A 17,857-nucleotide genomic window follows, 5' to 3' on the forward strand; every position below is an offset into this window, starting at 1 on the left:
TTGACTTCACTGACGGAGAGAAAGCAGAACTCACATCATGTTTATTTTTCTTTATTTGGCGAAAAGCACAACACTTTGTTTTTATTGTGAGTATACACAAAAATAATACACACTTAACAGGATCGATTGATGTACAACACAAGCATGTAATATCAAAATCAATAGAGTATTTTGAATCTCTTTCGCACTGATAAGGAAAAAAACGAGCAGATCGCCGGCGTGATTGCCGACCTCAGAGGGTTAAAGAGTGTATATGTGTACAAAGAGAATCGCAATGCTGACAAAACTTTTTTTTAATAAAAGTTGCTGCATAACTTCTATGTGTAAGTATGTGTTTGTGGTACAGCTGTGGATCAGTTACGCACTGCAAACGCAGCATATGTGAAATCACTATAGCGCGTGCTGCTCCTGCACCGCATATGCACCGCACCGCACACGGAGTATGTGTGAAACGGGCGTCAGTCATCATTTCTGAAAATAATGCGTCTCACCATCAGCATAAACACCCCACAGCTGTTGCTCTTATGCTGGTGAGATGTCCCCTGTTGTGGTAAAAGGGGAGTGTGATTTATTATCAATGATTCTTATTATATGATGCCTACTGATATCCACCCTCATTTTGTAGCTTTAATCATACAAAAAGTGCAACACAATGCGCTTTAAACTTGCATTTAGCAGCAACCGGGGTCCATCAGCGTCACATAGGATCACTTCATCAAATCAAAACAAACAATCAAGGGGCCTGCCTATGTACCAGTGTATGCTACTCTACTAAATGCAATGAATCACGCTCCAGCCACACGTTTAACCTCATCAGCCAAGTAAAATGCCTTTCATGGTCCATTGGACACAGGATGTGCCAGGTTACTGAAAAGGTTTGGAAGACGTGCAAGTTGCAATTCATGTCTTTCAAATTCAACATTGAACCCTGTTTAGGAATTGCTGAATCTCTACCATGACTACACATACCCACCTTGAGCCCTAAGAGCATGGTTTAAAAATGGGGCTGAACTACACCTTCCCAGTGCTTAAAAGTGACCTGGGAGTAGCAGCAATTCCCAGTAGGGACTTATAGAATGTATTAGGGGTGCACGATTCAGAAAATGTCACGATTCGATTCAATATCGATTTTTAGGCTCAAGATTCGATTCAAAATCGATTTTCGATTAAAAAAACGATTCTCGATAATGTAAATGTAGTTTAGTTTTTCCTATGTGATTGCAGTAGACATACAATTCAAAAGAAAAGAAACACAACAAATTAAATGAAGTTTGATATTACTTTATATGTCTTCATACAAAAATAAAAAACTTTTGCAACTAAAAAGTGGTTTCAAGCTTTGGCCAGCTTTCAAATACATTTAATTAAAGTTTAAAATAAAACTTAAAATAAAAAAAGCTTTTACATTTAGCTTTAGCTACTTCAGCTACCAGGTTGACTGTTGAAATGTGAACTCGACTGGGCACATTGAACTCCCTAAAATTAGGCCCTTTCTTTTTAGAACTGTGGCAACTACAGTCCATTCAACAGAACTTTTGTGATGTGTCAGAATCACATAATGGATAAAAGTCGTTACGAAATGAATCAGTATTTGAATGAATCGGTCTGAATTAATGATATGACTCACTCGTTTAAGACAGTGACTTACCGCCACCTACTGGCTGTTTTAGTTTCATATTTAAACGTACAATTTAATTGATTCCATCATTTCATATTTCTATATTCAAATGTTTTATTTTTAACATTAATCTCATAACGACTTTTATGCAATTGTAATTGCAGTGTAAACGCATTCTCCTCTGTATTAAGATTTTGACTTTTAATGACTTAATGACTTTTGTTAATTTTATTTTACTGATAACAGCCATAGTGCCTTATTATTATAATAACTGAGTAGTTTATCGATTAATATTAAGAACTTGACATATATGATGATGTATGGGAAAAAACGCCCCTGGGAATCAATTTATAGGGGGAAATATCACCACGACCATGGGCACGACAGGTGCTGTTTGAATGGGCATGATGATGCTTCTGTGCTCCAATGCATGGCGTGAGATGCGTGGCTCACTAGCTGCGTTTACATGAGCCCCTTTTGTTTGATTTAAGAATAATTCCAAATTGATGACTTGTGATTAATCAGTATCTGATTAATCAGCGTGTTCTGCGCTGGTGTGCGAGTCTCATCGACAATAAACGTAAGCCAAATGCAAGCTCTTATCAGCCCTATCCACCGCATTTACATTGTTATTAATAGTGGATACTTTCATGCGCTTCCATGTCCAAGTGTCTGCTATCAGACCCGTTGAAGTGCAGTTTCTGTTCATGTGTGCTATGTGTGTTAACCCTATATAGCCTACCCTACATACAGTTAGGGTGATATTACATGACATAAAATGTGATATTGTATGCACACCTCTTGCGTTTCGTTTGGTCACACCACAAGGTGTCACTGTGACCTCAAAGCTTCAGCACTGCCACTCTGAGCTCGATTGCTGATGTCTGAGGTAAAACACGCCCCTCTCATTAGCATACGGACAAAGAAATGTAGAAATAAATAAATGTGGAAATAAATAAATGTAGACATAAAAACATATATACATAAATAAATGTGGAAATAAATAAAAGTGGAAATAAATAATTGTATAAAAAAAAAATGTGTGAAAAAATACAATTATACATAAGGAAATTAAAGTATAAATACTCATTTATTTGTACTTTTTTACATTTCTTTGTATATTTATTTATGTATTTATTTATGTATTTTTGCTTTTTTACATTTCTTCGTATATTTATTTATGTATTTATTTATTTATAATTAAGTCAGCTTTGGCATTCCATATAGAACCAATTCCATTTTGGAACCTTGGGAATCAATTCCGCACTCGCTGCAGAGCTTTCGCATGGCATGGACCTGTAATAGATTACCAAAAGGTGTACACTGTAAACACATTTATACTAGCTATATTGATTCTATAGAATAAAAAAAACAAAAAAAACACATAGACCTGTTTACCTTCAAATTGGATACTTCATCCAGTAGCCTGTCCTCCGATACGTCAATCTCGGTCTTTTCTTTTGGGTGCCTTGTTGTGTGGACCTTTTCATGCTCCGTATTGTGTACCTTGTTGGATTTGTGGGTGTGAGGTCCAATCCACGGGGCCCAGTGGTGGTACGTAGGTTTAACCGCAAAAGGATTTTGTTTATCACCTGAAAGAAAAATAGTCTGCATCGATGGCTCAAAATTAACTTTGTAATTCTTAAAGTGGAGTAAGAAAGACAGGGCAAAAAGGTTGCAAAGGAATTATATCTCTCTGGGTAACATGATAAACAAACATTATATTTAAAAAGTCACTTACTTGGAACAAAACCACGCGCAATCCTCTCTAAACATAGAGAGTCCCAGAACTCAATGTCCACCTCCCCATCAAATCCATCTGGTGGATCCTCTAGTTCACTGACTAAAATAAAAATAAAAATACTGTAGTTAGACCGGGTGGAGGGGTTCACCATGCAAATAAAACCTGTATTGTACCTGCCAAGCTGAAGACACAGCTCTGGTGGAGATCCATGAACACCACAGGAGGGTGATGTCCACAGCAGACACAGGAGAAGTTATAATCATGGTCCGTCAGTGCTTCAAAATGTAGGTATCCATGTATTAGGCTTTTTTTTTTGGGTACTGCTGTCCCGACGTCAGCTCCCATGTCTCGATGGCTCGACCCAGAGCTGTGTGAATCTGGAATAAAACATCAATAATAAATTTAAAAAAGTAATTCCATGCAAGTGTGCAACTGGGAAAGTTACATATAAGTAGATCATTGGGGCATTTAGTGGTACAACTTGGAAAAGGAAGAAAAACTGTCAATTTTAGTTTAAACGTGACATAGACCCTCAATGATTCCCTTGACAGTAATGATTTTTGCAAGTCTGCAGGAAGCCTTTTTTTGTTGTGAATGTACCTAACAATTCTTCCCAAGTCCTGATCTCGAGGGGATACTGAAAATCGCTTGAGGTGACAGTTTCCACCTTGTCTTCAGAGTCCTGACTCTCTTGAGTATCCTCACTCTCATCTGCTGTGAAGAGATCCTTTCTTGCCTGGAAAAAGTGTCATTTTGCAATGGCCTTGTGGACACAGGCCTGTTTGGTTTTAACACAATGGCAATGACACGTGTTATTTGCTGTGTCAAACATGACCATCAATCTGCCAAACTCGTTATAGTTAGACAGATTTGCCTCATAAACGGAAACATATCTTCTTGAGGAAGAGCTTCCCACCTCAACACTGAAGGGGATCCCTTCAGCGTTTGCCACCGTTTTTTTTTTTTCAAAAGACATGCCCTCTTCTGCTCCTCGCTGAACCACCTGCTACTGACAATGTCCCTCAGAACATCCTCCCTTAGTTCTATGTGAGGGCTAAGGGGTGGTGGGCAGTGTTGCAGGGACTGCAGATGGGCACAATCAGTGGATATAAACCCACTCCTGTGCATCACCTCAGTGTTGCGAACACAGGCATCCAGCTCACAACAAATTTGATGACTTGCCCCCAACGTCCGCTTCTGTACATGGATGGGTGCACTATTGCTGCTGAAGGACTTTACAACAGCAAATATTCCCCTTTCAATCTCTATTGACTGACATGCCAGATGACGGTCGGCTGTAATGTCCTCCTTGACAGTTGAGTGGCGTTGTCTCATATGCTGCTTTACATTTTTTTTTTTATTCAGCACTAACTCACACTTTGTGCACTTAACCTTTCTGACCCTCGAACGTAGGCCAACTGCTTTTTTTGGTTGCTGAAGCTCTACCATAGCCTCCACAGGGTGAAGCTGGGCTTCTACCGTGGCCTCCATAGGGTTCAGTTGGCCTTCTAAGGCTTGAGGTGAAAAAGAGTGCAGTGGGCCTTCTGCTGGCTGAGGGTGGGGTTGGCCTTCTGCTGGCTGAGGGTGGCATGTGCTGAGGTGTCTAAGCAGTTGTTTTTTTCTTTGAAACATTAGAATACAAGCACAGCAGTGGTAGTAGGACTCCTTTCTGCAGCCACATTTGCAGGTATACATCACAAACTCTGAAAGGAAGGTAACAAACAAAGCAGGCTTTAATAACTGGTCCAAACACTTCTTGCCTTCACTTCTTCACTTCACCAAAGCCTTCTTGACCACGGTTAGTGTCCTCACCTTCTTCATATCATCAGCACAAAGGTTATTAATCTAAACCAATGAATCACCAATCAGTAAACATACCTCCATGCTGTACCACTGCTTTCAGATGTGACTGTAAATGTGTTTCCACTTTTGAGTAGTCACCCTTATAAAGTGGGCAAAAAGGGCAGTGGATAAATTGGCATCCTTGCTCAAAACATCTTGTGGCCTGGAGAATTGACAGATGTAGCTATAGATTAGAGATATATGGAGAACATTAGCCAAGCTCAACTTACTTTTCTCACCATGCTAGCACTAGCTACTACCTGCTGCGTTGAATCCAAGGAATCCTCACGTGAGAAAGCTAAAACTCTGTTAGTTAGTAAACAATGTGCGTTTATAAATTCTGTACCTGTAGAAGACGCCCAAGACACAGCTGGACCCTCCTCCCTGGAAGGGGATGCACAGTATTTGCAGGCTTGAATATTCCAGGAGAAAGAGGTTTTCACATAACATCAGCTATGAACACAGTGTCACGTTCCCTCCTCTCAGAGAACCATTGTTACTTTAGATAAACAGAGACATTCTTAACTATAGAAAACATGTTTACAGTACATTAACATGTTACAGTACATCAACTGAGATCTAGTATCCTATGTGGAGGTTTTTGGTCATATACTTAACACCCTTGTCTTGTCATAATTTACATCACATCTTTGATTTCATGAATTCCATCTGTTAACTTAAGGAGTTGTGATGTTTCTAAAAACTGAGTAGTATTGGCATAACGTATTGAAATCTAATGATAATGTCTCTCAGGGGAAACATATAAAAAGAAAAGCAGAGGCCCTTATACTAAGCCCTGTGACATCATTTTTCATTCACTTAAAGTGGCAGCGGTCAGATAGACAGGACCTAAACCATGCTATTGCTTGTCCACAAATGCCAACATAATAATGAAGCTATCCAACAGAATCTAGTGATCCATGTTGTCGAAAGATCTTATAGCAAATGCAGAGAGATGTAGCCACAATCAGGTGCCAAAAACAGGTAATTTGTAACTTTTTTTAAAGTCCCACCATTATAGAAATGATTTTACAGAGACGGGAGCTATTCTGGAGAGTAACAGGGCTCTCTCTGTCTCATGCATTCACCGTGAAACACATGCATTTCAACCAGTTCACATGTTCATATTTTGATAAAACTTGATCAACGATGGGTTTAAATGATGAAGCGTTATTCAGTGTGATGTTATAAAACAATGGTATTTGTATTTTCAATGTATCTGTTTATGTAAAATAAAAATGTTCTATGTGATGTTATGATAAATTCTTGTCATTGATTGTTGTTGGTGGTGATGTGTCACGATGGGGTCAAAAACGCAGTGATTGGATCATTTTGTAATAGTAATTTTTTGTATGCCTGATGAAAGTCATGGGACCAAACTTTGCGCTTAAAGGACTAATTTTGATATATTTGCAAGTACAGTTATTGTGCAGGATTTTCTTGTTTTAAGATAAGAGGTTTGATAATGTCCCGCTTCAAAGTTTTAACCAGAGTGATACGTTAACCAGAGGTTCTGAGATTACAGGTAACACCTCTTTAAATAGCATACATGATGATTTTGAAACTTTAAATGTCAAAATCTTTATATATGTTGCTTTGTGTTAACTTGCATTTCTTTTTTGTTTTAGACCTGATGCAGCTGAAAGAAGAGAGTGAAGAACTTAATGAAATGAAAGAGAAATATCAGTATGTGAAACATCATGATTTCACAATTGGAGAAAAATCTTATAGTTTTTCACGGACCGAAGAGGCCTCCTCACGAAAAAGAGCTCAAAAGACAGTTGCTAAAGGTCATTTCACCTGCCAACAGTGTGGAATTCTTTTTGATAAACTCGGAAACCTTAAAGTCCACATGAGAATTCACACTGGAGAGAAGCCTTTCTCTTGCCAACAATGTGGAAAAAGTTTTACTCAAAAGGGAAGCCTTAAAAACCACATAAGACTCCACACTGGAGAGAAGCCGTACACATGCCCTCAGTGTGAAAAAAGTTTCACCCATAAAGAAAGCCTTAAAAATCACTTGAGAATTCACACTGGAGAGGACCCTTTCACCTGCCAACAATGTGGTAAAAGTTTCACTCAAAAAGGCAGCCTTAAAATCCACATAAGAGTTCACACTGGAGAGAAGCCTTACACCTGCAAACTGTGTGGAAAGACTTTTACAAATAAGAAAACTCTTGATTCCCACATAAGACTTCACACTGGAGAAAAGCCTTTCTCCTGCCAACAATGTGGAAAAAGTTTCACTCAAAAAGGAGGTCTTAAAAGCCACATAAGACTTCACACTGGAGAGAAGCCTTACACATGCTCTCAGTGTGAAAAAAGTTTTACCCATAAAGAAAGCCTCAAAAATCACTTGAGAATTCACACTGGAGAGGATCCTTTCACCTGCCAACAATGTGGAAAAAGTTTCACCTATAAAGGCAGCCTTAAAAGCCACATAAGAGTTCACACTGGAGAGAAGCCTTACACCTGCAAACTGTGTGGAAAGACTTTTACAAATAAAAAAAACATTGATTCCCACACGAGAATTCACACAGGAGAGAAGCCTTACACCTGCAAACTGTGTGGAAAAAGTTTCACTCAAAAAGGAAGCCTTAAAAGCCACATAAGACTTCACACTGGAGAGAAACCTTACACATGCAAACTGTGTGGGAAGAGTTTTACACATAAATCAAACATTGATTGCCACATGAGAATTCACACTGGAGAGAAGCCTCACACCTGCAAACTGTGTGGGAAGAGCTTCTCACAAAAAGGAAATCTTATGAATCACATGAAAATTCACACTGGAGAAAACACGTTTGAATGAGTGTGGAAAGAGTTTCAGTTGTAAAGTTAACCTTAACTGCCATGTGAAGATTCATTCGAGAGAAGTGTTGTAAATGTAATCAAAGTTTCAAAGATTGGAATCACCTTAAAAATAATGTAATAACTCAAACTGTGGAAAGAGTTTCACACTTAAAGGAAGCTTTTTAAATATGTATCTGTGGAATTAAGGCAATGTTCACACTGCCACAAAAATCTGATCATCCATGTTTTGTAATAGTGATGCGCGGGTCGTCTCATAACCCGCGGGGCGGGTAAAGAATTTGTCACTTTATTTGCGGGGCGGGTTGGGGCGGGTTGGGGCGGGTCAATAAAAACAAAATAAAATAAAAGTCCATATATGTTGCATGCAATGTCCAGCCTATATTAAATATTTGGGAATATCAATCTAATCACATTTTAGTAGGTTCTTTCATACGGCCGTAGCAATGCAACTTGCGTGATTTCCCCAAACCTTTGGCGTCACGTGACAGCTTGCGCAAAGCAGCTCGCGCCAAGCAGCTCCCGCCGCCAGCCACAACAACAAAGATGGAGAAATAAAAGTGAAGATGGAAGATGAGGTGCGGGAGAAATTGAGGTCGGGATTTTACATAATTAAAAGAAAAAAAGGTGAATGATGAATTAGATGAATACAAACACTGCTTTGTAAATATTGAAAATGTTTAAATCATTATCTTATTAATATGACCTGATTTATGGTTCATATTCAGAATCGTCTGTTATTGCCAGTTTACATGGCGATGTTTCCAAGCACTTTCAGGCTGAAATAAAGGCTGTTTTCATATACATTACCTAGTAGGCTATGTCTATTTAATGGTCGCGGGCGCGGGTACGGGTGCGGGGCAGGGCGGGTTGTAAAAATAGATACAGCGGAGCGGGGCGGGGCGGGCCAAATAATTTAATAAAAGCGGGACCCGCGGGTTGGAAAAAAAGCCGACCTGCGCATCACTATTCTGTAACACTACTCTTATTTGCATTCCTATGTTCTTTATACTTTGATTTGAAGCTTTTTGTTTTCTTGTCATGTATTTATAAACTCCTGTATCTAGACTTAACCATCTTCTTTGCTACAGTTTTTAATATTTAGCAGTTGCTGTAGACACCTTCTAATTTCAGTAGGGGAGACCGGGTATAATTGTAACACGGGGAGAGTTGTAACACTACCAATTCCACGAATCAGGGATAAGATAGGAGTCATGTGAGAGTTTCAGTTTCCTCAGGCTTCCTTTGCGATCCCACATGGAGGTTTTCCAGTCTGTGTTGCTATCTCTCCTGAAGAACAGCAGAAAATCTAATTCTGAGGTAAGAAAGTAAAAAAAATTATAAGATATTTTGTTTTGTACTTTTACTGTTCTAGATAATGTTGAATGAGTTATATCAAGTCAGACTGTAGTTTCTCTAGTAAATAATGGTGTATCAACCTCCTGTTAATTTCAAAGCACCATGCTAATACAGCTAGCTAAACAATGGATGACAGTGGTGGGGATGGTTGTAACACGTGTTTTGAAAGTGTTACAACCATCCCCTTACATACAAATAAGAACATTTTTGTGCAAAATCTCTCCTTGATGGCTGACGTGGCTGCATCAACAACAACGTTGAAGAATCCAACCTCCAACTTCCCAAGTGCATCACTGAAAGGCTCATCATGTGATTCATATGAGAAGTGGCGCTTAGTGGACCTCAGCCTTTTTTGTTTTAAAACAGGAGATCTCGCTCAGTCTTCTTCAAAAGACTCACAGCTAGGTCCACATGCATATTAGGAGACTGCATGAGTTTGCTGGCATGCTGTATTGCAGATAGCATGTCATACCAAACAACCGTGCAGATGCTGAAGCATTTCGACCCCACCTCCTGTCGTAAGAGTTGCCACCTTGTTTGTTGTCCAGACAAAGACTGGGCCTCAGCCTTTATAGCAGTGTCTTTGGTGTGGTCTCTCACCTCAATTAAAGCCTCTCTCACGGCAGCTCCCTGGTACCTCATGGGCTCGACACTCTTGACCTTGCTCTCCCACCTTGTTTCTGCCCACATTTTTAAGGTGATGCTCACATGGTTCTTCAGTATGGCCCATCTTTGGGTGGAGGCTGAAAATAACGTGTATATTTTGCAGGACACCAAAGTAACTTATAGCATCAACAGATCCCTTAGCAGCATCACACACAACTAAATTCAAAGTATGCGCCACACATGGCACAAACAGAGCTCTGGGATTATTTTCTAAGAGCCTGGCTTGAACTCCCTTATTTTTGCCTTTCATGTTTTCCCCGTTGTCATATGACTGTCCTCTGCAGTCTTCAAAAGGAATTCCCAACTTCTCAAGTCTTGTCAGGATCATGGATGCCAAGTGATGGCATGTGGACTCCTCTGCCTCCAAAAATCCCATAAAATGTTCCCTAATATGGGGCTTCTCCATCAGTGGCACCACTCTAATGACCACTGATAACTGTTCTGCCTGCTTGATGTCATCCACTATAGCAGATATGATTTTGCTGCTCAACAAATCAATCAGCTTATTCTGGACATGATGGCCTAGGTAGCTGTTGTGACTTGCTGTTCCTCTTTCGACACAATTAAGGTGATCTTTCATAATGGGATTAAACCTGGCCATAAGTTCAACTTCTTTGAGAAAATTCCAATTTGATGGTGTGAACAGTGTTTCTGTGTGTCCCCTTAGAGACAAATTTCGAACTGCCAGTGACTGCACGATAGCAGTGAGACGTATCAGCACTTCTCTCCATCTCACCCTCTCAGCCTCCAGAAGTGCCATCTCCAGCTTATCAATAGTTTTCCCACTTTTTAACCTCACTGACAGTTCCTTCCATGCTTTCATGCAATTGAGGTGTTCTGGATTGTTTTCATGTGATGTGAGGTAATTGCCATCTTTTCACCAGTTACTAATGTCTTCTTAAAATATTGGTGGTGGCAACTTCTCCCATCACTCTCATTCCTATGGAAAACAAAGCCAGGTGGCACCTTTACTTGGTCCTCTGCGAACCAACTCAGTCCGAATCCTGTCAGTCAGTTGTGAGGGCCAGTTAGCAGGGTCGTTTGACAGAGGCTCATCCTCAGCAGTGGGGCTCAGTGGGGGTTCAGCTCCAGGCATTTCTATCAGACAGCATATTGGCACATTACTCAGAGCACATGGCAGTGGAACATAACACATAGGCCTACTCAGAAATTATCAGAAGTATTAAAATTACATGAAATTGCAGTTGTCTTGTAGCCTAGGCATACCCCCTCCACACAAACACACACACACACATACAGACATATGCAAAAACCCACCTGAAGGCTCATGCTGGGTAGAAGTCAAGGCAAAGAGGTCTTCATCCTCAATATCAGATATTTGTAGAGATATTTGTGGAGACATATGTGTAGCTGAGGACATAGATGGTAGCTTATCCTGAAGGGTCGAGACCATTCCAGAAGAGGCCTGTGTAGCGGGGGAGGTGGGTGGCTCATCCTGACCAGTGGCAGAGGATGCTCCAAAATATTTTAGAAGTGCCCCTGGAATTGCAATTGAAATTGAAATCAAAAGACAGTAGGATTATGTTTTATACAACTAAAACAGCCTGGGGTCAAATTGACCTGAAACATAATAGGAGAACATAATAATCACTCATTTGTGATTTGCGCCCCTCCCATAAAAAATGAAAATGCAATATTATTCTGCTTTAATCGCCCCTATCTTCAGTTGAGATGTTCAGAACTGCACCATATTTCATGTGTATGATTAACTTGACATCCTCTGGGGGTATGCTAAGTTTCGTAGAATTTCATCCATGGGGGTATAAAATAAATTCATTTATGTGCACATTTAGTGACTGTACACTCATCGGCCTGTAGATGGTGGTGTTGAGCGAAGGGTTGCTGGTTTAGGATGATACTGTCACTAAGGTTGCCAACTGTCCCGAATTAGGTGGGACGTCCTGTATTTTGGGCCTAATTTATTTGTCCCGTGCGTGACCTCCCGTGTCCCGTTTTTTGACAAGCTGATAAACCACTGACTGATACAACAGCAACAGCAGCAGTGCTGACCACGACACTTGAGAATGATCACCGACACCTGTCATCATCCAATCACAGCTTTTTTTAATCACTGTTTTGAGACAAATCGTTTGATTTGCGAACATCCTCTGCCGTCTGGTCGCTTCCGCTTCAAGCCGGACTCATCTCGCGCTAACGGTAATTTCCTTTCACTGTCCACGTTTTGATTTCGGCTAATCAATTTTGGCGAATGCAAACAACGTGATTATTGTTCATGAGTCTAACATCCAGCCACGCAAGAAAACATGTAATCTACCTGAGGGAATAATATGCTCAAAAAACATTTCTGATTATTATTAATGTTTTAAAGCTTTTAGAAAGTACATAGAAAGCTTTTGTAACATTATCTTAACTGTCACTTTTGATTAATGTAATGCATCCTTGCTGAATAAAAATAGGCAATTACTTTCTTTATTTTTTTTCCCAAAAAATAATCTTACTAACCCCAAACTTTTGAACTGTAAGCCTAGTGTATAATGTTAAAAAAGCTTTCTATTTTAGATAAATGCTGTTATTCTGAACTATGGTTTGTTTGTAATGTGACTTTTCTCATGTATGACATTAAAATTATTTTTAGAATTAAATACATAAATAGGTTAAGCAATACAAATGTGTTTATGTCTGATAACCTTTTAAACACAAACTTAACTGCAGACACTGAAATGACGTACACTGTGTGATACAGTACAAATATTTTGAGTGTCCCTCATTTTCCTATAAATAACCACGATTGTCCCGCATTTTCCTTTTCTGAAGTTGGCAACCCTAACTGTCACACACACACATGCAGGAATACAAACAAACGCAAGCATGCACACACACTGACATCCACACGCACAGACACACACCCATACACACACATACAAATCCACATGCACAGACACACACACACAAACACACACGCGCACACACATGTACGCACGCATACATACACGCACAGACACACACACACACACAGACAGACACATACACAAACACACACACATACACACACACACACACACACAGACAGACATGCACATACTACTACTTTTTTTAGGTATATACATAAACACGCAATACAGCCAAATTGCTCCACGTCATTTATTTTTGTGGAAAGCCAGTGCAGGCCTGAGCGGCGGTCATATTTTGTACCGCCATGCGGTACATCTAGTTTTATGTAAAATTGAGACATTTTCAATACTCACTTGTTAACCGCAAACTAGTCACTGAGAAAGTGAGTTAGCCAAAAGCACAGGTTTTTAAAAAAAAATTCCCATATTTTTAAGTTCATCTCTTGTTTTTTAACTTAACATTAACCACAAACTAAAGTCTGTGTGAACAGGTCCAGATAGTTACCACAACACTAAAAACACATGTGACCAAGATGACTACATAAACAATAAAAATAAAACATTACTTAGAGTGCCTTTAAAGGAATAGTTCACCCAAAAATGAAAATTTGCTGTTAATTTTCTCACTGTCAGTCCATCCAAGATGCAGGTGACTTTTTTCTTTCTTTTCTTCAGTACAACATTAAAGGAGGGTTTATTTTTTTTCTGAAACCGTGGTCCTTTATTCATAAAATGCAAGTCAATGGCTACTATCCCTTCAAAAAACCATATACAGGCAAAACAAAATTAATACCTGTGGCTCTTGACAATACATTGAGGTCTTATGAAGATAAGAGTCATGAGACTGTTTTTTAAATTAACAGCAAATTAAAACAATTTGGGCTAACTGTCCCTTTAAGCAAAGAAAAAACTTACCTTGAAAAAAAGATGGCAGGAAAAACTGGAGGATGATACGAAATCTAATAAATTAAAGAAAGAACAGTAATATGTTACTCACAATTGTTGACATTACAGTACAGACCTTACCAAATGTTGAGAATTATATTATGAATATCTAAGATAAATCAAAGTCAAACTCTAAGGACTCAGAAATAACTAGTTTATTAAAAAAAATAATTTTTAACGACACATTGCTAATCATTACTTTTGCCACTTTATGCGTGAGAGTGGAATATTCTTAATATTTAAGCCTATAAAGTATTATATTAGTTAATTTAATATAAACGTGCTGTTAGTCAAATAATGGCCTAAATGAACAACAACTAGTCAACTAGAGAAAATTTTAGTTGGGCACAGTCCTAGTCAGAACATATACTTGTCAGAGAGATGCTCTGTGCAGTGGCTCTTAAAAGAGCCTTTGGGGTGTATTTTAGCGGCTGTTGAGACAAGCAGAGGGGAGGAAAACAAGAAACATGACAGAATGTAAGCAAGGTATTGCAAATGTCTGTACAAGTTAAAAATGCATTCAATTTTCAGTGATCATATTAATTGATCAGTATGGCAAATCAGAAATGCAGGATGACTGCTAGATTGATCACTTACAAAAATCAGACGGAATAGACACTGAAAAAAGAGAAGAGAAATATTTTCATGGTATAAATTCCCAAAGTTAAAAAAAGCACTGATTAATGAATATGTGCAAAAAATAGCCTATACAGAATAGAACAATGCTTTTGATGACCTACAAACCCCCAACCCCCCCAACAACCAAGAAGCCTTTAAATCACAGTAAGATGTATTTTTATTATTGAAAATTATTATTGGTATTGTATTATTTTATTATAAGATGACGGGCGAGTGTTTTCTGTCTCTGTCTTAAGTGCGTCATGGGCCGCTGGCGCGCTCACAGCCAAGCCTGAGCACGAGCTGTCAGGCTTGCAGAGGGGGCTTCACTTTGTTAATTTCCAAACAAAGACGTGAAGATATTATTGATAATTGTATGAATAATTTAAATCTATCTTTAATTATTGTTAACATGACAGACATAACCCTAAAAAACGAAGGAGATTCTCTGAATAGGATTGATACTCCTTTAGCTCAAATGACGTCACACAGACATAACGGTATTTAACGGCAACCACGGTGTTTAACAGACGAGTGGTTAGTTAGCATCATAGTTAGCACAAAAATGATGGAAAACTAGTCTGTGTGAGAAGTAAATGTGGTATATTAACTGGAAAAGGCAGTATGTCAATCTTATGACCATTAATTGAGTTTGGTGTGAATGCGGCCGTTTTTACCCTGAGAAAAACGAACTGATCCGCTCAGACGGTCCTTGTGGTTCAATTTTATTATCCTGTCTACACATTTAATGTTATTTTGTTTCGTTGTGGGCTTATGTTTTACATAATTGAATTAAAATAAAACGGTTAAGTAAAAAGACCTTTAACCTTACCTAAAAAAACTGCCGGTAGGGATGTCCTCTGCAGAAGCGAGTCAGGTGTGCACGCGAATGTCACAGACCCCAGCTTTATGCTGCCAGGTTTCGCGGGCTTGGCACGCGAGTAAGGATTTATTACACAAATTAAATTCAAGTTTATATATTTTATTTTTGGAAAGTGTAATTTACATTTATATAATGATACCATGTGTTATAGTACTAATAATTGCGTTATATACTAAATAACAAACAAACATATTTTACCCTGTCGTGCTCCTCATTTGTATTCTTCGTGACCGGACACCTGAAAATGAAACTTAAGCAAAATCACTGTAATATACTTTAGTTCAGTAATAGTCTTGTTTTTTTAGATGATTTTATGATACCAATTCATATTTATGAAATAATTGGTCCATTTCTTCCATTGGAAATAATATTTTTTTTTTAAATCTAATTTAAAACAATTTTTCAATTATTGCAGTATTTCAGATTAACATAGAGACTGGGCCTTTTAAATCCATTGTTTTTGAAGGCAGACTAGCGCCATCTGTTGAGAGAAAATAAAATAAAACATGTAATTTCATGGTGTAACCACTAGATCCCTGTGCATACCATTAAGATAAAGCTAAGTATTTTAAAAATTCAAAATACAAAACTTTTCAGTCAAAAGTGACCAAAGACCACCAGAGGGTTAATGTGGTCTTTCATTCACCGCTATACAAGTTTACAAGTATGACGTTCTGCTTTTGAGAAACCTGGAAATGTGAAGTCAAATATATATCAAACTTTAGATTTACAAAGTTAATTAATTTTTGATATTATCATTATTATGTATTGAATATTATTGAATATTATGATATAACTCCTGCAAAATGGTTAATTATTTTAAATGTGAGATTGTAACTGTTTTGCCTGTTTCTTCATCTTGTTTTCTAGTGAGATGTGCATACGAAACACACTTTGTGGCCACCACAGATTGAGTCCGTGAAGACTTTGAAATCCCCATCAACTTGAACAAGTGGCTGCTGTCCTGACCTTATGAGTCACTTGAGCTTTGCAAGATAGTTCTCAAATGGAAATGCACTGCAAGCATCAAGACTGCCAAAATTCATCGCCTCTGCTGGTAGATTTACAATTGAATGGATGTTGTACACCATGAAGTGGTCGCCATATAGGTCTTTCTTTTGTTGGGTTTTTCCCAGCAGACATTTGCCCCTTTTTGTCTCTAACCTACAACTGGGTTATATTGGTCACATGGTATACATTGGCTGCTGCCAGTGTATAAAGAGCAAACTAGCACTGGTCAGTTCTTTTCACTTGTCAATGTCCCCTCATAAATGTACATCTCTTAGAAAATTACAACCTTAGTGATACTAATGTTGTGTTTTCTTTTTAAACACCTAGGCAGGTTTGATGCATGTAGTCAATTGGAAATTGCTTTATCCACTGGAAGCCTCAATGGTGCAAAGTGAGGTTATCCACCACTAGGTCGGTCCAACACCTATGTGTCCTGTGTGCATTTATCACAACAATAGTAGCTACTTGTTTACTACTGGCAAATAACCTTAGGAGCTAAACCATTTTCACATCCATGCATTCTCCAAAACCTAGATGTATTTTTATGTTTTTAATCTAGTCTCTACTTTTGCAAGTGTTCATCTATTCCTCAGTTTCTCATTTTGCTGGTTTGGGAGGAGGCTGCATTACATGAAGGACACAGATGGGTGACAGGTGAATGATGCACAATAATGTTTCCCCTGTATTCAGCAGTTGGGGTTGGTGTTCCCTGAGGAGCACATCTGGAATACAACAGAGTCATATTTTTATTATTTTTTATTATTATTATTGTTCCTTTTGAAATAAAACCTCCCCTCCCATTTGTTCTTTTTTTTTGCATTTTTTTTTTGTTGCATTTTTTAATTTTCACAATGAACAAAATAACAACTAGAAGGGTATACTACAAATACAGGTCTTCCATTTGTTTCATACATTTGAGTGAGTTACATAAGTCAATTTCCACCATCGTATTTTACATTTATGTGCTTCCAGTCTCAGGTCATGGGTCATTTTTTTCCATTGCAAATATTTCCTCCATGATATTCCTCCATTGGTCCAGACTCAAAGGTTCACTTTTCAACCAATTCCTCGTTATAACTTTCTTACTTGATATCAGCATCACTTTGATTAGATAAATGTCTTCCCCTTTAACAACATCTTTAGTTAACAGGTCTAAATACAGAGTCTGTGGGTCATTCGGTATTTTGTAACCCAAAAATTTTTCCATTTCTGTTACAATAGATTTCCAGTAGGGGTGAATTTTTATACATGACCAAAAATCATGAGAATGATTGACATTGACATCATTTGTTCTTGTTTTAATAAAACTATTAAACTCTGTAGTGAAATTGTAGTGTTGTTTTGTTCAGTCTTGCCAAATAGATTTCAGCCCAACAATGTATGTAATTGTAAACCATAAAAAATCTAAAAATCTTTCAAATAAACCATGAAAAATCTTTAATATTAAGCGCCCTCTACTGCCTGTTAATGGTAAGTGATATTAAAAT

The 17,857-nt window shown here is 38.3% G+C and overlaps 1 protein-coding gene across 3 annotated transcripts in view; it reads left to right on the forward strand.

Moving 5' to 3' along the window:
* The window catches only part of LOC311081283 (uncharacterized protein), a 38,486-nt gene extending 20,857 nt beyond the window's left edge, over positions 1 to 17,629 (forward strand). The window contains exons 3-5 of one of the 3 annotated variants that reach the window (XR_014605848.1): positions 6,833 to 9,335; positions 10,708 to 10,902; positions 16,230 to 17,629. Coding sequence is in view for 1 of the 3 variants with exons in the window: in XM_084111752.1 (XP_083967878.1) it covers positions 6,833 to 8,016 (1,184 nt within the window). In the remaining 2 variants the exon portion in view is untranslated. Of the gene's footprint in view, positions 1 to 6,832; positions 9,590 to 10,707; positions 11,621 to 16,229 lie in introns of those variants that run through there. The other 2 variants (XR_014605849.1, XM_084111752.1) reach the window with 2 other exon arrangements.
* Positions 17,630 to 17,857: the final 228 nt, after the last annotated feature.

The sequence above is a fragment of the Abramis brama genome, assembly GCF_963993115.1.
Source record: "Abramis brama genome assembly, chromosome: 4".
NCBI classification, from domain to species: Eukaryota; Metazoa; Chordata; class Actinopteri; order Cypriniformes; family Leuciscidae; genus Abramis; species Abramis brama.